Source organism: Physeter macrocephalus, chromosome 16 (genome assembly GCF_002837175.3).
Source record: "Physeter macrocephalus isolate SW-GA chromosome 16, ASM283717v5, whole genome shotgun sequence".
Taxonomy (NCBI): domain Eukaryota; kingdom Metazoa; phylum Chordata; class Mammalia; order Artiodactyla; family Physeteridae; genus Physeter; species Physeter macrocephalus.
The window spans coordinates 80016929-80035471 of record NC_041229.1 but is presented as its reverse complement, the minus strand read 5'-3'; the positions used below and the strand labels follow the sequence as shown (position 1 = coordinate 80035471).

Genomic DNA, 18543 nt, shown 5'->3' with positions numbered 1-18543 from the left:
GAAATCTCTTGCATTCCTATACACTAATGGTGAAAAATCTGAAAGAGAAATTAAGGAAACACTCCCATTTACCATTGCAACAAAAAGAATAAAATACCTAGGAATAAACCTACCTAGGGAGACCAAAGACCTGTATGCAGAAAATTATAAGACACTGATGAAAGAAATTAAAGATGATACCAGCAGATGGAGAAATGTACCATATTCTTGGATTGGAAGAATCAATATTGTGAAAATGACTATACTACCCAAAGCAATCTACAGATTCAATGCAATCCCTATCAAATTAGCGATGGCATTTTTTTAAGGAACTTGAACAAAAAATCTTAAAATTTGTGTGCAGACACAAAAGACCCCGAATAGCCAAAGCAGTCTTTAGGGGAAGAAAATGGAACTGGAGGAATCAGACTCCCTGACTTCATACTATACTACAAAGCTACAGTAATCAAGACAATGTGGTACTGGCACAAAAACAGAAACATAGATCAATGCAACAAGATAGAAAGCCCAGAGATAAACCCACGCACGTATGGTCAATTAATCTATGACAAAGGAGGCAAGGATATACAATGGAGAAAAGACAGTCTCTTCAGTAAGTGGTGCTGGGAAAACTGGACAGCTACGTGTAAAAGAATGAAATTAGAACACTCCCTAACACCAAACACAAAAATAAACTCAAAATGGATTAGTGACCTAAATGTAAGACTGGGCACTATAACATTCTTAGAGGAAAATGTAGGAAGAACACTCTTTGACGTAAATCACAGCAAGATCTTTTTTGATCCACCTCCTAGAGTAATGGAAATTAAAACAAAAATTAACAAATGGGACCTAATGAAACTTAAAAGCTTTTTGCACAGCCAAGGAAAGCATAAACAAGAAGAAAAGACAACCCTCAGAATGGGAGAAAATATTTGCAAATGAATCAACGGACAAAGGATCAATCTCCAAAATATATAAACAGCTCATGCAGCTCAATATTAAAGAAACAAACAACCCAGTCCAAAAATGGGCAGAAGACCTAAATAGACATTTCTCCAAAGAAGACATACAGATGGCCAAGAAGCACATGAAAAGCTGATCAGCATCACTAATTATTAGAGAAGTGCAAATCAAAACTACAATGAGGTATCACCTCACACCAGTTAGAATGGGCATCATCAAAAAATCTACAAACAACAAATGCTGGAGAGGGTGTGGAGAAAAGGGAACCCTCTTGCACTGTTGGTGGGAATGTAAATTGATACAGTCACTATGGAGAACAGTATGGAGGTTCCTTAAACAAAATAAAATTACCATGTGATCCAGCAATCTCGCTACTGGGCATATTCCCAGAGAAAACCATAATTCAAAACGACACATGCACCCCAGTGTTCTTTACAGCACTATTTACAATAGCCAGGTCATGGAAGCAACCTAAATGCCCATCGACAGATGAATGGATAAAGAAGATGTGGTACATAAATATAATGGAATATTACTCAGCCACAAAAAGGAACGAAATTAGGTCATTTGTTGAGACATGGATGGATCTAGAGACTGTCATACAGAGTGAAGTACGTCAGAGAGAGAGAAACAAATATTGTATATTAATCCATGTATGTGGAATGTAGAAAAATGGTACAGATGAACCGGTTTGCAGGGCAGAAGTTGAGACACAGATGTAGAGAACAAACGTATGGACACCAAGGGAGGAAAGCCGCGGGCGTGTAGGGATGGTGGTGTGATGAATTGGGCCATTGGGATTGACATGTATACACTGATGTGTATAAAATTGATGACTAATAAGAACCTACTGTATAAAAAAATAAAATTTAAAATAAAAAAAGGCAGAAGATCTAAATAGACATTTCTCCCAAGAAGACATACAGATGGCCAAAAAGCACATGGAAAGATGCTCAACATAACCAATTACCATAGAAATGCAAATCAAAACTACAATGAGGTATCACCTAACACTGGTTAGAATGGCCATCATCAAAAAGTCTACAAAGAATAAAGGCTGGAGAGGGTGTGGAGAAAAGCGAACTCTCCTACACTGTTGGTAGGAATGTAAATTGGTACAACCGGTATGGAGAACATTATAGAGGTTCCTTAAAAAACTAAAACTAGAGCTACCATATGATCCAGCAATCCCACTCCTGGGCATATATCTGGAGGAAACCATCATTCAAAAAGATAGGTGTACCCCAGCACTGTTTACAGTAGACAAGACATGGAAGCAATCTAGTGTCCATTGACAGAGGAATGGATAAAGAAGAGTTGGTACATACTTACAATGGAATATTACTCAGCCATAAAAAAGAACAAAATGCCATTTGCAGCAACATGGATGGACCAAGAGATTATCATACTTAGGGAAGTAAGTCAGAGAAAGAGATATCATATGATGTCATTCATATGTGGTATCAAATTTTTTAAAAATGATACAAATTGAACTTATTTACAAAGCAGAAACAGACTTACACATATTGAAAACAAAGTTATGGTTACCAAAGGTGAAACATGGGGGGTGGGGTGATAAATCAGGAGACTCGTGATTAACATACGCACACTACTATATACAACAAGGACCTACTGTATAGCACAGGGAACTCTACTCAATATTCTGTGATAACCTATATGAGAAAAGAATCTGAAAAGTAATGAATATATGTCTAACTGAATCACTTTGCTGTATACCTGAAACTAAACAACATTGTAAACCACCTATACTCCAATTTTAAAAGAAGAAAAAAAAAGTTACATTGAGGATTAGGGCTTCAATATATGAATTTTGGTGGGACAGAATTCAATCCATAGCACTATTGACCATTTCTACATCTCGCTTTTTTTGTTTATTTGTTTAGTTTAGTGTTTAAATCTTTCCCATTTTGTGTGGATTAATAATAAGTTGTAAGAATTCTTTTTATATTCCCTTAAGTCCTGTAGCATGTATTATAAATATTTCCTCCTTTTAATTTTTTATGATATGTTTAAAGAGCAGAAATTTTAAATTTTGGTTAAGTTCCATATTTCTGTTTTTTCTTTTATAGTTTGTGGGTTTTGTGTTCTATTAGAGAAACGTTTGCCTATGGCTAGGTTGTAAAAATATTCTCCATTGTTTTCTTCTAGAAGTTTTATAACTTCAGTTTTTACCTATTTGCATTTTGAGTTAATTTTAATGTTGGTATGTGTTAAGGGTCAAGGTTCATTTTTTTGGAGTATGGATATACAGTTGTTCCAACACTGTGTTGAAAGACAATATTTTCCCTTACCCAGTTACCCTGACATTTTTATTTCAAGTCCATTGACCAAATACATCTGGGTCTATTTCTGGACCGTATTCTGTTCAATTGATCTCTATCCTATGCCAGTACTACACTATCTGCTTACTATAGCTTTATATAGTAATTCTTGAATTTAAAATTCTTCTAATCAAATAGTGTAAGTCTTCCATCTTTTTTCTTCTGTTTCAGAATTGTTTTAGCTGCTCTGCACCCTTTCCATTTAGAATTAGCTTATCAATTTCCCTAATCATGCTTGCTTGAATAGTGCCTGATACTATTTGGATTGCATTAAATACATAGATCTTTCTGGAGAAAATTGCTATCTTAATATCAAATTAAAAATCTATAAACATGATTTTTTTTTTCTATTTATTTAGGCCATATTTATCTCAGTTGTTTTCTTCTTTGTTTTCAGTGTACAGGGGTATTATATGTCTTTTTCAAATGTATCCCTAAGTATTTCATGTTTCTGATGAGAACAGTTATCTTGACTTATTCCTAATATTATATTATAATTTTCATATTTGGTTTGGACTTTAGAGAAATAGTGGGCTCCTAAAATGAGCTTGGAAGTGTTATTTTTCTCTGTTTTTTAAAACAATTCGTGTAGTAATTGGTACTGTTGCTTCCTTAGATGTGTGATACACTCTACCAGTGAAGCAATTGGAGACGAGAGTTTTCTTTGTGGGAAAGTTTTAAATTCTGAAAAAAATAAATAAATAAATTCTGAATTGTTTTTACAAGTAGAGGCTCATTCAGTTACTCTCTTTCTTCTTGAATCGGTTTTGGAAAGTGGTATATTTTTAAGGAATTTTGACATCTTATTTAAATTGAATTTATTGGCAAAAAATTGTTTTCAGCGTTCTCTCATATGTATATAAGAGATATGTAGTGATCTGTCATTTACCATCTGTGTGACCTTGGGCAGATTACTTAACTTCTTTGTGGAATTTAACCCAATAGTTAAATTTCAGCATTATTTCAATGGATATTGAGTTCTCAGCAAGAAAGGATTTCCTTTTGCAGCTATTGGCAGACCAATAATAAGGAAATATAGCAACTTGGGGAATGACAGGGGCTTTAATTTTTTCATTTTTTCATTTTTTTGGCCTCTCCTCGAGGCTTGTGGGATCTTAGTTCCCTGAAGAGGGATTGAACCTGTGCCCTTGGCAGTTAAAGCACAAAGTCCTAACCATTGGACCACCAGGGAATTCCCATGCTTTGAGTTTTAAGACCCGCCTTTCCTGCCCGGCACTGGACATATGTTGTATGTAACTGATGTTCGTTACTTGGGTCTTATTTGAATTGCTTGTATTGAAGTATTCTACAAGATGCTTTTAAGGGAAGAATTTCTTGGATCATATTTCTTTGCTCAATGAAGGGTGAAGTATATGGCATTTGTATTGCATATACTTCATGTTTGCAGATTATATTCTAAACCTTTGATAAAGAGAGCTAGCCATGTCATTGGTTATTTAGAATTTAGCTGTGTTGGTAGATTATCTTTTGAGTGAGAAAAGGAAGAAACATTGACTTATAGTCTGTGTCAAGTTTTTTCTTCAAGGGGCTAGATAAAATTTTAGGCTTTGTGGACCATACAATCTCTGTTGCAACTATTTAACTTTGCTGTTGTGGTGCAAAAGCAGCATAGACAATAAATATGTAAATAAATGTGTGGCCACATTTCAGTAAAACTTTATTTACAAATACAGGTGGTTGATGGACCATATTTGGCCTGCAGGCCATAGTTTGCCAACCCTTGGTCTGTGTAAGGCTTATAAGAATTACATAGCCAGAGATTTGTCTGTATGTGCCCTTATAGCAGTACTTAATGGGCCAAAATTTGTGCTCTGTAACTCTTTGATGGTGAAAATTTATCCAGGTATTTGTATTGGCAAATTGTCTGGGGAATGTGTACATATGTGACTCCTATTTTAGAGTGGGGGTAAACATCCATCAAAAAAACACTAAGATTCAGGACAGTCTAATAGGTCATAATTTCTGTCCACTAATTTACTCAGCAAATCTTTATAGAACACCTACTATTTTCTTAACACTGTCCCAGGATCTGAGTGTACTTTGTCAAGCAAGACTTTTGTTATGGCCATCATGAAGCATATACTCAAGCTGGTAGACTAAAATTGATCAGGTAAGTGCAGGTATGTTATATATTTTCATAAGCCACACTGTCAGCCACTATTTTACCACCTATTTTAAGAAATAACTGAAGTTTAGAAAATTACCGCATATAACACTTCTTCCTTGTATGAGGATGATTACAGATATTCCAATTAAAATTCCTTCATTTTTATTTAAGAAAAGAAAAGAAAGGGAACAAAAAGTTAATAAAGAAAGGGAGGAAAAAGCAGCAAAGGAACTGGAGAAAGAACATTTACAAGAAAAAGCAAAAGAAAAATATGAAGAATGGTTAAAGAAAAAAAATGCTGAAGAATGTGAGAAGAAGAAGAAAGAAAAGGTATTTTCACTAAAGCGATCAGTTAGAATACGTGACTTTCGTGTTTACATGTGCCAGCTATATTGTATAAAGAGTTTCTAATAGAAAATTGGCACTATCTTATCATAATATAAATACATGTAGCTACCCCTACTTGTTATATACTATGATTAAGCTTCAGAAATGAATATGCATTTGTGGTTTTCTTAGGTTGAGAAGTATTAATAAGCCTATTGATATTTCTACAGTCAGGTTCAAACTTTTTATTGTTGTTTATGCTTTTAAATATTATTCAATGCACTTTTATGGAAAGTTTTATTACATTATTATAAATTACTGTTCTATTTTAAAACAGCAAATTGCCTTTTTCTTCTTGGGTTTAATGTCTTATTGTTTAGAGGCAGCCACCTTCATATCACATCCCTGATCATGTTAAATTTTGCTCTCTATAGAATTATGATTCAGTATTTCTGATTAGAAAGCCATTGGGATGGGGAGCTACTGGGGAAAAGAGTAGAATTTGAATAGAATTTTTAGTTACAGAATATCCCTGGAGATTCTTTGGTCTTGTCATTTTAAGGAAAAAGAAAAACAACGGCAGGCTGAATTACAGGAAAAAAAGGAAATAGCAGAAAAAAAGTTTAAGGAATGGCTGGAAAATGCAAAAAATAAACCTCGTCCAGCTGCAAAGAGCTATGGTTATGCCAATGGAAAACTCACAGGTTGGTTTTTATGTTATGTGGGTTACATAAATATGGCTTGCAGGAGCGAATATTATATATTATGTTTCCTTTTGACAGAAATAGAAATGTGTAAAAATCATTTTTCTTTCAAATTACTATTTTCTGGAAGATTATAACATACTGTGTTCCTGTGGAGATACTACAAATTTGTTGTCATTCTCTAAAACCAGATACATTTTAAAGGCAATAGTGGCAAAACTGCAAAGTAATGATTTCTAACGTTAAGAAACAAGTAAAATTTTCTTACATTCCTTGGATTTTAAAGCCTTAATCAGGATATATTGAAAGTGTCATTTTCTTCCCCTTTTCTAACCCTCTCTGAGGCAGAGCTGCCAGTGTCTTTGGCACATTCTTTTTGCAGGGTGGAATACTAGACAGCACATGAACCAGACACAGACCTGGTTGGCCTTTAGGCTTGGTCTGATTATAAATGGCAATGCATGTTTTTCTTTGTACTTCATGTTGGAAGCTCATGCCTTGCTGACAGCTGCCTTCACTTGTTTAAGTGATTTATTATTAAAAATACTCCCATTCTGTTTTGTTCACACAATAGGACATATTCCAGACTTTGTTTTGACCATCGTGGTGAAGTGTGTGTTGACATATCTATGCAGTCAAAGTGGGTTGCCAATGTCTGAATGACACATTCCTGCTCTCAGGATTTAGGCCTCTCCTGCATGTCACAGAGGTCATCCATTACAGCTACCGAGCAGGGTCTGCTCTGTTTTTTTTTTTCTCTTGTTTGAAATAAGAGTAATAAGCAGTGGTTTTAACCAAATGATTGGATAGTAAAGTTAAAACTTAGGTGGAATATACATATTGACTAGAAGTTAATTGGTGAAATAATGGATTTTTTTACAAAATTTTTTACATTTAAATAAGTTTTATTCTAATAAATATCTTTGCAAATGCTCTACTGCTCTTAATTATCAAAATTACAGTGATATTATGAAATCTGATTGACAGTGATTTAGAATTTCAGTGGTTCTAAACAAGAATCTTGATTCACTTTAGCTACATATCAGCATACATTTTTTCTGCAAACTTTAGTGTCCGACTAGGGGAAACATGTACACAATCAGCGGTTTCCCAGACTGAGTTAAAATGAAGATTTTGTTCAATTTAAGTGTTCTAAAATTAATTTCTTAGGAGAACTTTTACGAGTTTCTATTTATATAGATTTGAACATTAATGTTCTTTGAATGCTTAGAATTATATTTTAATTTTTACTTCAATACTGTTAGAAAATATTTGAGAGTTCGTTTTAAATGAGTCAAATTGGTTTATCAATGATGTTTTTGCCCTTTTAATATTTTAACATTTTTCTATGAATTTAAAAATATGTAGTTTCTTTGATCTCAAAAAGTTTTCTTCTTGTTTTGTTCTGATTTTTTAATAATTTTAGGTTTTTACAGTGGAAATTCTTATCCAGAACCAGCCTTTTATAACCCAATTCCATGGAAACCAGTTCCTGTGCCTCCTCCCAAAGGAGCAAAGGATCTATCAGAAAAGAAGACTAAAAGGCCTGTGATAAGCCAGCCAAACAGGTCATCCTCTCTGGTAATGCATAAAGCCAGAAGCAATCTTTGCCTTGGAACTCTGTGCAGAATACAAAGATAGTAGATGGGAAATTACATGCTTTTACCTGGAGCTATTTAATTTTAAAATCAGAAATTGTTTTTTACTGCTCAATTAGTACCTCAACATTTGATGTATTATTGATAAGTTCAAATTTTTGCATTTGTGTACAGAGTCCTTAGAGTTAATTGAGGAAGATATTTTATACATTTTCATTTTTATAAATGCTTCAAGGTTGATCTTGGCATACTGTTTTGCAGGATAGGTGACTGAATCTAACAATTGTGTTTGTATTTAGCTTGTATTAAAACTACCCTCCAATATCAATAAAAGCAACAATTTTTCATGTGTTCTTTCATACTATATGTTGTGTGTTTATGTTTATGAACATAGTAAGATTAAGTCGTTCAAACAAGCATTTCTAAACTGCATGCTCAAGATAATTCTTAGAAGAATCTAAATGGGATAGAATCCCAGAGTAATCAAAAACAGTCTTTGTTGAGGGCTTTTGGTATATTTTTCCCTGTGTAAATATTTGTAAATCGCTAACTGAAGTCATGTTTGGTAACAGAGAAATGAAGTTTGGGTTTTGAAAGGAAAATTTAAAAACACTGTTTTGGACTCAATCTTAGATTGTTATGTAGTAATCTTGAGACACTAATATTTTGCTATACTTTGTACAAATAGTTATACATTATAATTAGTTACGTTGTTAATTTTAAAATTAGAAATATCAATGCATTATTTTTTAATGTTAAATGTTGAATGATATTTTACTGAAGTTGAAATACAAAATCTTAATAAATACATGTTAAGGATAGTATATCAACGGATTACTAAAGTAGCACTCAACGCTTTTTATTAAGTTTTTAAAGTCTGTATCTTTTTTTAGTGGTCTATCAAGAAATGAAAATTTGTTGGGGCAATATAAAGTTCAGTAAATTCATTTAAAAGTGATTCCTATTTAGACTGTATTTCATGTTTCTGCTAGGTTAGTCAGCTGTCAAGTTTCTAGTGATTAACCTGCAATGGTGTTGATCAACTGCAGGAAACAGCAATGGGATCTTTGAAGAATATTCATATTGTCAGAAATCTAGAAAAATTCATTTTTTTTTTCCTGCTCATGGGGGTCTGTGAGCCCCATAAGGACTGAGCACTCAATTCAGGCATCTTCATTTGGTTTTATTTTTTCACTTCTAAGCAGAGAACAGCTTGGGAGGAGTCAGAGTTTGTTGGGTCAAAATATTGGTGAGATTTTGTGGCCTGACCATCCTTGGAACCTCTTAGATGCGGTGAAACTTACAGGTGATCATTCTATGCGAGCAAATTCTCCTATGTAGAGAGAATGTAGAATTTGCCAGGGTAGCAATAAACTTGTGTGTAAAAAACAGCATATATAGGCTTGCGTTCCTGGGCGTTTTAGATATAGTTGTTATATCTAAAAAATCTTCAATTTCACACAGATTAAGTCATTTAGGCAACTTTTAGCTGTAAATGTAATCCTAATAAGACTTTTCATTCAATCAGTAATTAGTTTGACCAATGTTAGTTGAACATTTGCTCTGTGAGACATGTTTTGCATATTGATTTAGGAATTTGAATGATATATTTCTTTAATTCAGTAAACATTTACAGCCTAGCCAGGAAAACAGAGAATAAATGCTGTAATACATTATACTTAAAATCCTGCTCAGAGTTCATCTGGGAACATAGATAAGAGATAGCTCAGCCTGAGAAGGGATTAAGAAAGGTTACAAAGAGGAGGTGACATTTGAGTTGGTGAAAGATAAGCAGGAATTTTCTAGATGGTTATGAGGCTGACCTTAACCATCATGAACATGTGGTGAGAAGTAGCTGGGAGAGAAGCAGGGTTCGGAGTAAAAAGGTTCTGTATACTGCAGAATTTGGACTTGATCCTGTGGGCTTGTGATACCCTGTTTTACTACCCCAGTGCATTTTTAAAAGATTTTGACTACCAAACATTTATTACTAAAATTCCATTTTTGTTCATCAAAGACTTCTTCAAACCAATCAATACACCTGTTACTAGGAGATTAGTGTTTTTAACCTGAATCAGTTTTTCTTAAAGTCAAGATACTTGGTATTATAGGCATTGTAAACTATATTAACTGTTTGAAATTTCTATTGAGGTTTTTAAAATATCTCTTTGACTCTACTGCTACTTGATTGGAACTGCTCTAAAATATCTAGGCAACCTATAATGTCAACAAATTCATGATCTGAGAGAAAGAACACAGGTATTATAGACCTAGCTTTATGTCTACTTATCTGGAAGGTGCCTCATTTTTTTCAATGTTCAATACCTTATCTAATTTAGAAAATTATTGTGGGGTTGTAAAATAATACATGGAAGTACCAAAAAATGCAAGTTTGTTTCTTTTTTGTATGGTGATAATTCTGATAAGATGTACCAATATTCTTTCTTTAGTGATAATTGATTTACATAATAACTGACTTTGTTTAACATACCAGTCTTGACTGGTGATATATCAAAAATAAGTTAACTTGTCAGTACTTAGAGTGGATCTTCATTTACCCCTGTGCTAAGGGCAAAAAGTGAATACTGTTGTTTTCATTTTCTTCAAATTGAATCAATGTTTACTGAATACCTACTATGCGCGAGTGAGTATTCTAGATGCTGGAGATTCATCTGTGGATAAGAGAGGGTCCCTGCTGCCCACATGGGATCTTACATGACAGTGATAGGAAACATATATTAAACATGTAAACAAATAATTTATGTGGCTCTAGGTGCTATAAAGAAAATAAAACGGCACTATTGGGATAAATAGTGACTGGGTGGAGGAGCGGGCCCACTCTTTGAGGTGGATGGGCATCTCTGAAGTGGTAACATGCTGCTGAACTAGACTTGCCTTGCTAAAATCTGGAGAGAGAGAGATATCCGGTCAGAGGAAACAGCCAGTACAGAGGCCCCAAGGCAGAAATGAATCTGATGTGTTTGAAGAAAGTTTGGTTGTGGCTGGAGTGGAGAAAGCAATGGGGAAAATAGTAGGAGTGAAGGTTGGAGAGTCAGGCAGGGCCAGATCATATATAATCCTGAGTTCAGTAGTTCAGATTTTATCATAATTGTATTGGGAAGCCCTTGAAAATTTTTAAGCAGGGAATTGATGTGATCTGTTTTATACTTTGAGATTACTCTGGCTGTGTGAGGAAACTGGCTTGCTGGGGACAAAGAATCAAAGCAGGGAGACTCATTGGGAGGATTTGCAGTGTCCAGGAAAGAAATTGTGATAGTCTGTATTAACGTGGCAGCAGCGACATGATAAGAAGTAGAGGTGGATTTGGGATTATTTTGGAGCTGAGGCAAACAGGACTGGTAACATTTGGGTGTCTGGTTGAGGGAAGGAGGAAAAATCAGATATGACTTCTAGTTTTTAGGCCTGATCCACTGGGTGAATGGTGATAACTATCACAGAATTAGAAAGTGTGATAGGAGCAGATGTATAGGCTGAGAATGGAAAGAGGGGAGTCCTTCAGAATTTTGTCCTAGGTCTGTTAGATTGGTGGTACAACTTAATATCCTGGTAGAAATGGCAGATATTTGTCTGATGCTCAGGGGAGAGCCAGGATTGGAGATACAAATTTAAGCAACATCAGTATGTAGGTGGTATTTAAAAGCATGGGACTGGATCAGGTTACCTAGGAAGAGTTTAGATAGTAAAAAGAGGGCCGAGTATTCAGGTATTTAGAAATTGAGCCGCTAGCAAGGATGCTTAGAAGGGGCAGTCATGAAATAGAAGGAGACCCAGTAGAGTATGATGTCACAGGAGCCATGAGTAGAAGTGTTAGAAGCAGGGAATTGTGCAGTCTGTCCAGTGCTACCTGAGAGATGAGGAGGAGCAGGAAAGAGCCTTCCTTGTTGCATATGGTAAGATGAAGGAAGGTCACTGTTGACCTCAATAGCAAACATGTATTGAATACTTTCTATATGCCTGGCAGTATTCTATGTGCTTTTATATGTGCTAACTCATTAAGCCTCACAACAACCCTATGAGATACTTTTATTATCCCCATCTTATAGTTGAAACTGAGGCACCGAGAAGCTATGCTGCTTTTATACAAAAAAGTGAGTCACAGAATAGGGATAAGAACTAAGTTCAAAGTCCAAGCTTAACAACCATGTTCTATTCCCCTCCTATGTAATATATATATGATATGAAAAACTAGTATGAAAGTGCAAAGTAAGTTGAGGGAATGGGAGGTAACAAAGTGGAGACCATATCTGAAGACAACTCTTGGGAGAAGTTTTAGAGTCACGAGAAGACAAGTGAGGTGGGAGCTGGAAGAGGGCATAGGTCAAGGACATTTTCTGTTTGTTTTGCTTACAATAGGTGATAATAAACAGGTGTCCCTGCTGATGTTGATGATCTAGGTGAAGGAGGGTACTTGAAGATTTAGGAGAAATCAAGGACGGTTTTAGCAGTGCAGTTCTTAAATAGCAAAAAAAAAAAAAAAAAAAAAAAAAAAAAAAGATGGCTTATGTGGGGGCAAGGAAATTTCTTCCATTTTTTCAGGAGAGAATGCATAGTACGTAGGCTCAGATGTAGCTTGAGTTAATAGCATTGGTGGTAGGAGGAGGATATGGGCAGTTCTTGTCTGATAGTTTCTGGTTTTTCAATGAAGCCTGAAAGGGAGGCAAGGCCGTCAGCCAAGGGATGGCATATGTTGTTGCAAGTAGGAAGAGGAAAAGGTTACAGAGAAGTGAGCATTTTGGAGAGCGGAAGACAAATTTACCAGGGAAATTAGTGGGACACGGGCAATGTTATTTGCCATTTGATAATTTTGGTCCAAAAAGGGACCAATTAGCAGGATTCTGTCATGTTTTTCTCCGTTTCTGGAGGAAAGTTTAGCTACTTGGGTTTAGGAGCAGAGTAAGGCTTAATTAGGGTTGGACAAGCAGGGCAAGTAGGATGGAGAGAGAAAGGAGCAAAATGATTTCAAGGGGGTGATCATAGCACTGAAACACGGTATTTAACAAGGGCTGAGTGATGGGTGGTGAGGAAGAATTTTCAGTTGATGAGCGTTTCCAGTGCTATTGGAGAATGTTGGGTCAGGGATGCTTGAGGGAGACTGGAGAGGAAGGAGCTTGTAGTTAGAAGGTGGTGATAACAAGATCCAGAGTATGACCACAGCAGTGGTGACCCAGATGGAGTATATCAATGAAGTTGAGGAAATTTAAAAAGTAAGAGGCCAGGGTATTGGAAGGATTTTTTTTTTTAATATGGATGTTGAAATTGTCAAGGATTATGATAGAAGTAGTGGTAGAAAGAAAGTTGGTGAGCGTGGTGCTAGAATTTCAGTGAACCAATGTAACTTATTAGCCAGGTAATAGTCAAAAAGAGCAATATTGGCTAGTATGGTCAGATGAAATATTCTTCAGAAGAACTTGGAGTTTTGAAGAAGGTAGGGAGGTTTAGAAGTGGCCATGGTGAATAAGGTAGGTAGGGAGAGTACCTGCCTACCAACTCTAAGCCTCAAGATTTATGTATCCCGGAGGTAGGGGACTGCAAAAGAAGAGCATTGTCAGGGGTCCATTGCAGGCAAGAAAAACTTTTTAAAGTATTTCAAAAAAAAAAAAAAAAAAAAGGAGGACTTCCCTGGTGGTCCAGTGGTTAAGTCTCCACACTTCCAATGTAGGGGGTGTGGGTTCAATCCCTGGTCAGGGAACTAAGATCCCACATGCCGTGTAGCCAAAAAAAAAGCATTTCAATAGCAGGATGGGGGCAGTGCAGGGAGTTAGAGGCCAGAGACAGAGCTAGCAGTAATGATATTGTGGAACTATTCCAAGGAGAGGTGACAGGATCAGATGAGGACAGTAGAGATAGAGAAGAGATGTGTGAAAAATCTGTCCAAAGTAGAACTTGTTTTAGAACTGACTGGTGATGATAATATTAGCGGAGAAAGGGAATACAGAAAAGAAGGACAGATTTGGGGGTAAGAAACTGAAGGGGGGTTTGTTTTCTTTTAAATTGTTTGTCATGGTAGTAAACGCACACAGTGTAAAAATAAAAAAGTAATAAAAGCTCTGCCTCACTTCTCACTACCTCAGTCCTTCCAGGGGAATATTTACTTGTATTACTTCTTTGATAATTTCCTCCCCACAGAATTGTCTGTTGTCTTTTTCTGCAATTTGTTTAGGCAATTATTGTCTTCCTGAATCAATTCTCTAATTATTTTTTAAAGTGTTTTTTCCCCTCTAATCTTTTCTTTTTTCTTTTCCCTGGTGAGAGGGACTACTTTTTGTGAGATTTCTTTGATGTTATCTTCTAATTTTTGAATAATTTTTTATGGCTATCTTAAATCCCAAGCACTCTTTGTTTTTTCTGTTTATTCCCTTTTTCATAACATCCTGTACTTATTTTATTGTTGTAATATCTTTTCTCATCTCTAAGTACATCAATTGCCTTTTTTTTCTTCATACTTAACTGGCTCTGTTTCTTCCGGGTGCCTTTTTCCCCCCTTCATTTTCTATTTTTCAGTTCTCAAATGTTTGTTAATCCCCGTCCGACATTTATGTTCACAATGTGAATTTCTGTCTGTTCATACTTAAGAATGGGGCATTAAAAAGCTGAATGGAAGCTATGTTGGCATAAGCAGGGCTTGTTGATGGTGGATTTTGTTGTTAAGGGAACCTCCAAATACCTGGAAGACTTCCCCTTAGGCTATTTAGTTTCTCAGAGAAGATTCTTCTAATCTTCCTGGTGAATATAAACCAGCTGCAGTTTTCCTGAGTAGCATCTGAGAAGGTGGCTCTGTATATCACATTTCATTATGAAACACTGTCACTTTACCTATGTTTCAGTTCAGATAGTGCATAAGCTCTGTTCTCCGTGGTACCTGGGGTCTCCATATGCTGAGCCCTTCCAGGGTTCTGTAGGCTGAATCAGCTTTCTTTCCCCCCTTCACACCCTGCCCCCACCCAGTATCTATTTTATCATTTAGAAACCTTTAAAAGGAAAAGAGAAACGGAAGGGGAAATAAGCCACCTGGAGGAAACAGAGCCAATTTAAAAAGCAGAAAAAAATTGTAACTTATTAATATTCTTAGTGATGAGATAAAACACCACATCCCTACCGTCCTAACCCCCCCTACTCTCCTAACTCAGTTATTTTCGCCTCTGTCCATTTTCCACCTTCCAGAAATTTGTTGAAATCTTTAGTTAACTGTTCTCTTCACCCTTGTGGATTTGTACCTTTTTTTCCCCTTTCTTTCTTAAAGAAATTCCTTTGCCATCCTTTTAGCAGAGATTGGGGAGGGAAAGGAGATAATTGTGTATGATTATTCTGTTGTATTTAATTGGAAATTTTTAGTTGTAAACATATTGACATGGGGTACTTGTGGAGATGCAAGTTTATTGCCCAGGTGAGAAATACAGTTTATTTATTTAGATACAGTTTATTTATTTATTTAGTTAGTTAGTTAGTTTATTTAGACCTTATCAGTTTGACCTAATTATTGAAGCTATGGGGATGGATCACATTTCCCAGGAGAAGTTTGAAGCATGATATTCATTCATTCAACACATATTTATCAAATGCCTACTGTGTGCGGACAGGGAGAAGATGGACTAGGCTGGAATATAGAGAAAGGACATAAAGAACATAGGGATAGGGAGAGAGGGGCCAAGATAGTGGAGTAGAAAGACCTTGAGCACACCTCGCCTCATGAGCACACCAAAATCACAACTGTCTGCAGAACAACTATCTATGAAACAGACCAGAATCTAACAGAAAAGATTTTCTACAACTGAAGACATAAAGAAGGAACCACAACAAGATGGGCAGGAATGATGGACTTGTGATATCAAGTCCTATACCTTTGGGTGGGTGACCCACAAACTGGAGAATAATTATATTGCAGAGGTTTTCCCACAGGAGTGAGAGTTCTGAGCACCACGTCAGGCTCCCCAGCCTGGGGGGTCCTGTACCAGGAAGATGAGCCCCTAGAGCATTTGGCTTTGAAGCCCAGCAGGGATTATTTTGGGAGTCCCACAGGACTGTGGGAAATAGGTACTTCACTCTTAAAGGATGCACACAAAATCTCATGTGCACTGGGACCCAGGGCAAAAGCAGTAACTTGATAGGAGCCTGGGCCAGACCTACTTACTGGTCTTGGAGAGTCTCTTGGAGAGGTGGGGGCAGGAGGTCCCTGCAACGCACCCTTGGGACATAAACACTGGTGCCAGCCATATTTGGGAGCTTTCTACCACATGGGTATATCTGCTGGTGGCTGCTATCGTGGGGTCCTCCCTCTAGCTCATTAGCACCACGATCTGGCCCCACCCAACAGCCTGTAAGCACCAGTGCTGGGACACGTCAGGCCAAACAAATAACTGGGCAGGGACACAGCCTCACCCATCAGCAGACAGGCTGCCTAAAGACCTCCCAAGCCAACAGTCACCTCTAGACACAGTCCTAGACACAGCTCTGCCCACCAGAGGGCCAAGACTCAGCTCCACCCACCAGTGGGCAGGCACCGGCAATGGCCACCAGGAAGTCTGCACAAGCCTCTAGACCAGCCTCACCCACCATGGGGCAGACATAAGACTTAAGAAAACCACAATCCTTAGCCTGCAGACCCAGCCCACCCACAGCAAGCCAGACCCTACCCTGGGAATAGTTGGGCCCTTGTCTTGCCAATCAGCAGGTCAACACAAGTTTCAGGACACTCTAGGCCTCATATCCAACTGTGTCAGGAACCAGTCCCCCCTCCACCAGTTATCTGACACCAGCTCTGGGAACCCTGGGCCCTGCAGCCACACTCTAGGACCTGGCTATGCCTGCTAAAAGTCTGGTACTAAATCCAGGACCTGGCTTCACCCACCAGTTAAGGGGCAACACCCTCGGAGTCTTCTAGACCCTTACTCTCCACAACAGAGAGCCAGCACTAGACCTGGGGCCCACTGGGGTTCTGCAGGTAGCTGCCTTGTGGCCAGGCCCCACTAACCAGCAGCCAGCAGCATCTGCACAAGGCAGGGCCTGGAAACTAACCAGGCTAGGGACCAACCAAGCCTACCAGACTGCCCACATAGCCTGACACAATAGAAGGAAACATGCAGCCCTCTTAGGGGAAACACCTAGAGCATATAGCTTGGGTGACAAAATGGGAGTGTGCTTGCTGGGATGCATAGGACGTCTCCTACAGAAGGCCACATCTCCAAGGTTGAGAAACGTAATTAATCTACCACATACATAAAAGTACAGATACCAACTTAGACAAAATTAAGCAGCAGAGGAGCATGTTCAAGAAGAAGGAACAGTGGGAATTCCCTGGTGATCCAGTGGTTTGGACTCTGTGCTTTTACTGCCCAGGGTGTGGGTTCAATCCCTGGTCGGGGAACTAAGATCCCACAAACCGTTGCAGCCTAGGCAAAAAAAAAAAAAAAAAATGGAACAAGATAAAACCCAAGAAGAACTAAGTGAAGTGGAGACAGGCACTCTACCAGAGAAAGAGTTCAGAGTAATGATCATAAAGATGATGAAAGAACTTGGGAGCAGAATGGATGAAGAGTGAGAAGTTAGAAGGTTTTAACAAAGAGTTAGAAAATACAAAGAACAAGCAAAGAGATATGAACAATACAATAACTGAAATGAAAAATACACTAGTAGAAATCAATAGTAGTCTAAATGAGGCAGAAGAACAGATCAGTGAGCTGGAAGACAAAGTAGTGGAAATCATCACCACTGAACAGAAAAAAGAACGAGAAGAAATGAGCACAGTTCAAGAGACATCTGGGACAACATCAAGTGCACTAATATTCACATTATAGGGGTCCCAGAAGGAGAAGAGAGAGAAAGGGTCTGAGAAAATATTTGAAGACATAAGAGCTGAAAACTTCCCTAACCTGAGAAAGGAAAAAGTCACCTAAGGCCAGGAAGTACAGAGTCTCATACAAGATGAACCCAAAGAGGAAGACATCAAGACACATTGTAATAAAAATGACAAACAGTAAAGATAAAGAGAGAATATTAAAAGCAGCAAGGGAAAAGCAACAAATAACATACAAGGGAACTCCCATAAGGCTATCAGCTGAGTTTTCAGCAGAAACTCTGCAGACCAGAAGGGAGTGACACAGTATATTTAAAGTGATGGAAGGGAAAAACCTACAACCAATAATGTTATATCCAGTGAGGGTCTCATTCAGATTTGATGGAGAAATCAAAAGGTTTTCAGACAAGCAAAAGCTAAAAGAGTTAAGCACCACCAAACCAGCTTCACAACAAATGTTAAAGGAATTTCTCTAGGTGCAAAAGAAAAGGCCACAACTAGAAACAAAATTATGAAATGAAAATCTCACCGGTAAAGACAAACATACAGTAAAGGTAGTAAATCATCCACACACAAAAGTAGTAGGGTGGTTAAAAGACAAAACTACTAAAATCATCTGTATGCGCAATAAGCAGTTAAGCGATAACAAAACAGTTAGATGTGAAATATAATATCAAAAACAGTAATA

The 18543-nt window shown here is 37.3% G+C and overlaps 1 protein-coding gene and 1 long non-coding RNA gene across 2 annotated transcripts in view; one reads left to right on the top strand and one right to left on the bottom strand.

The window, feature by feature from the left end:
• Positions 1–8270, top strand: part of CCDC34 (coiled-coil domain containing 34) — a 46534-nt gene extending 38264 nt beyond the window's left edge. Inside the window, 3 exon segments of the mRNA XM_007117348.4 lie at positions 5587–5745; positions 6305–6446; positions 7873–8270. Of these exon segments, the coding sequence (XP_007117410.2) occupies positions 5587–5745; positions 6305–6446; positions 7873–8087 (516 nt within the window). The 3' untranslated portion in view covers positions 8088–8270.
• Positions 1–18543, bottom strand: part of LOC114487964 (uncharacterized) — an 85297-nt gene that overhangs the window by 13902 nt on the left and 52852 nt on the right. The window lies entirely within an intron of this gene.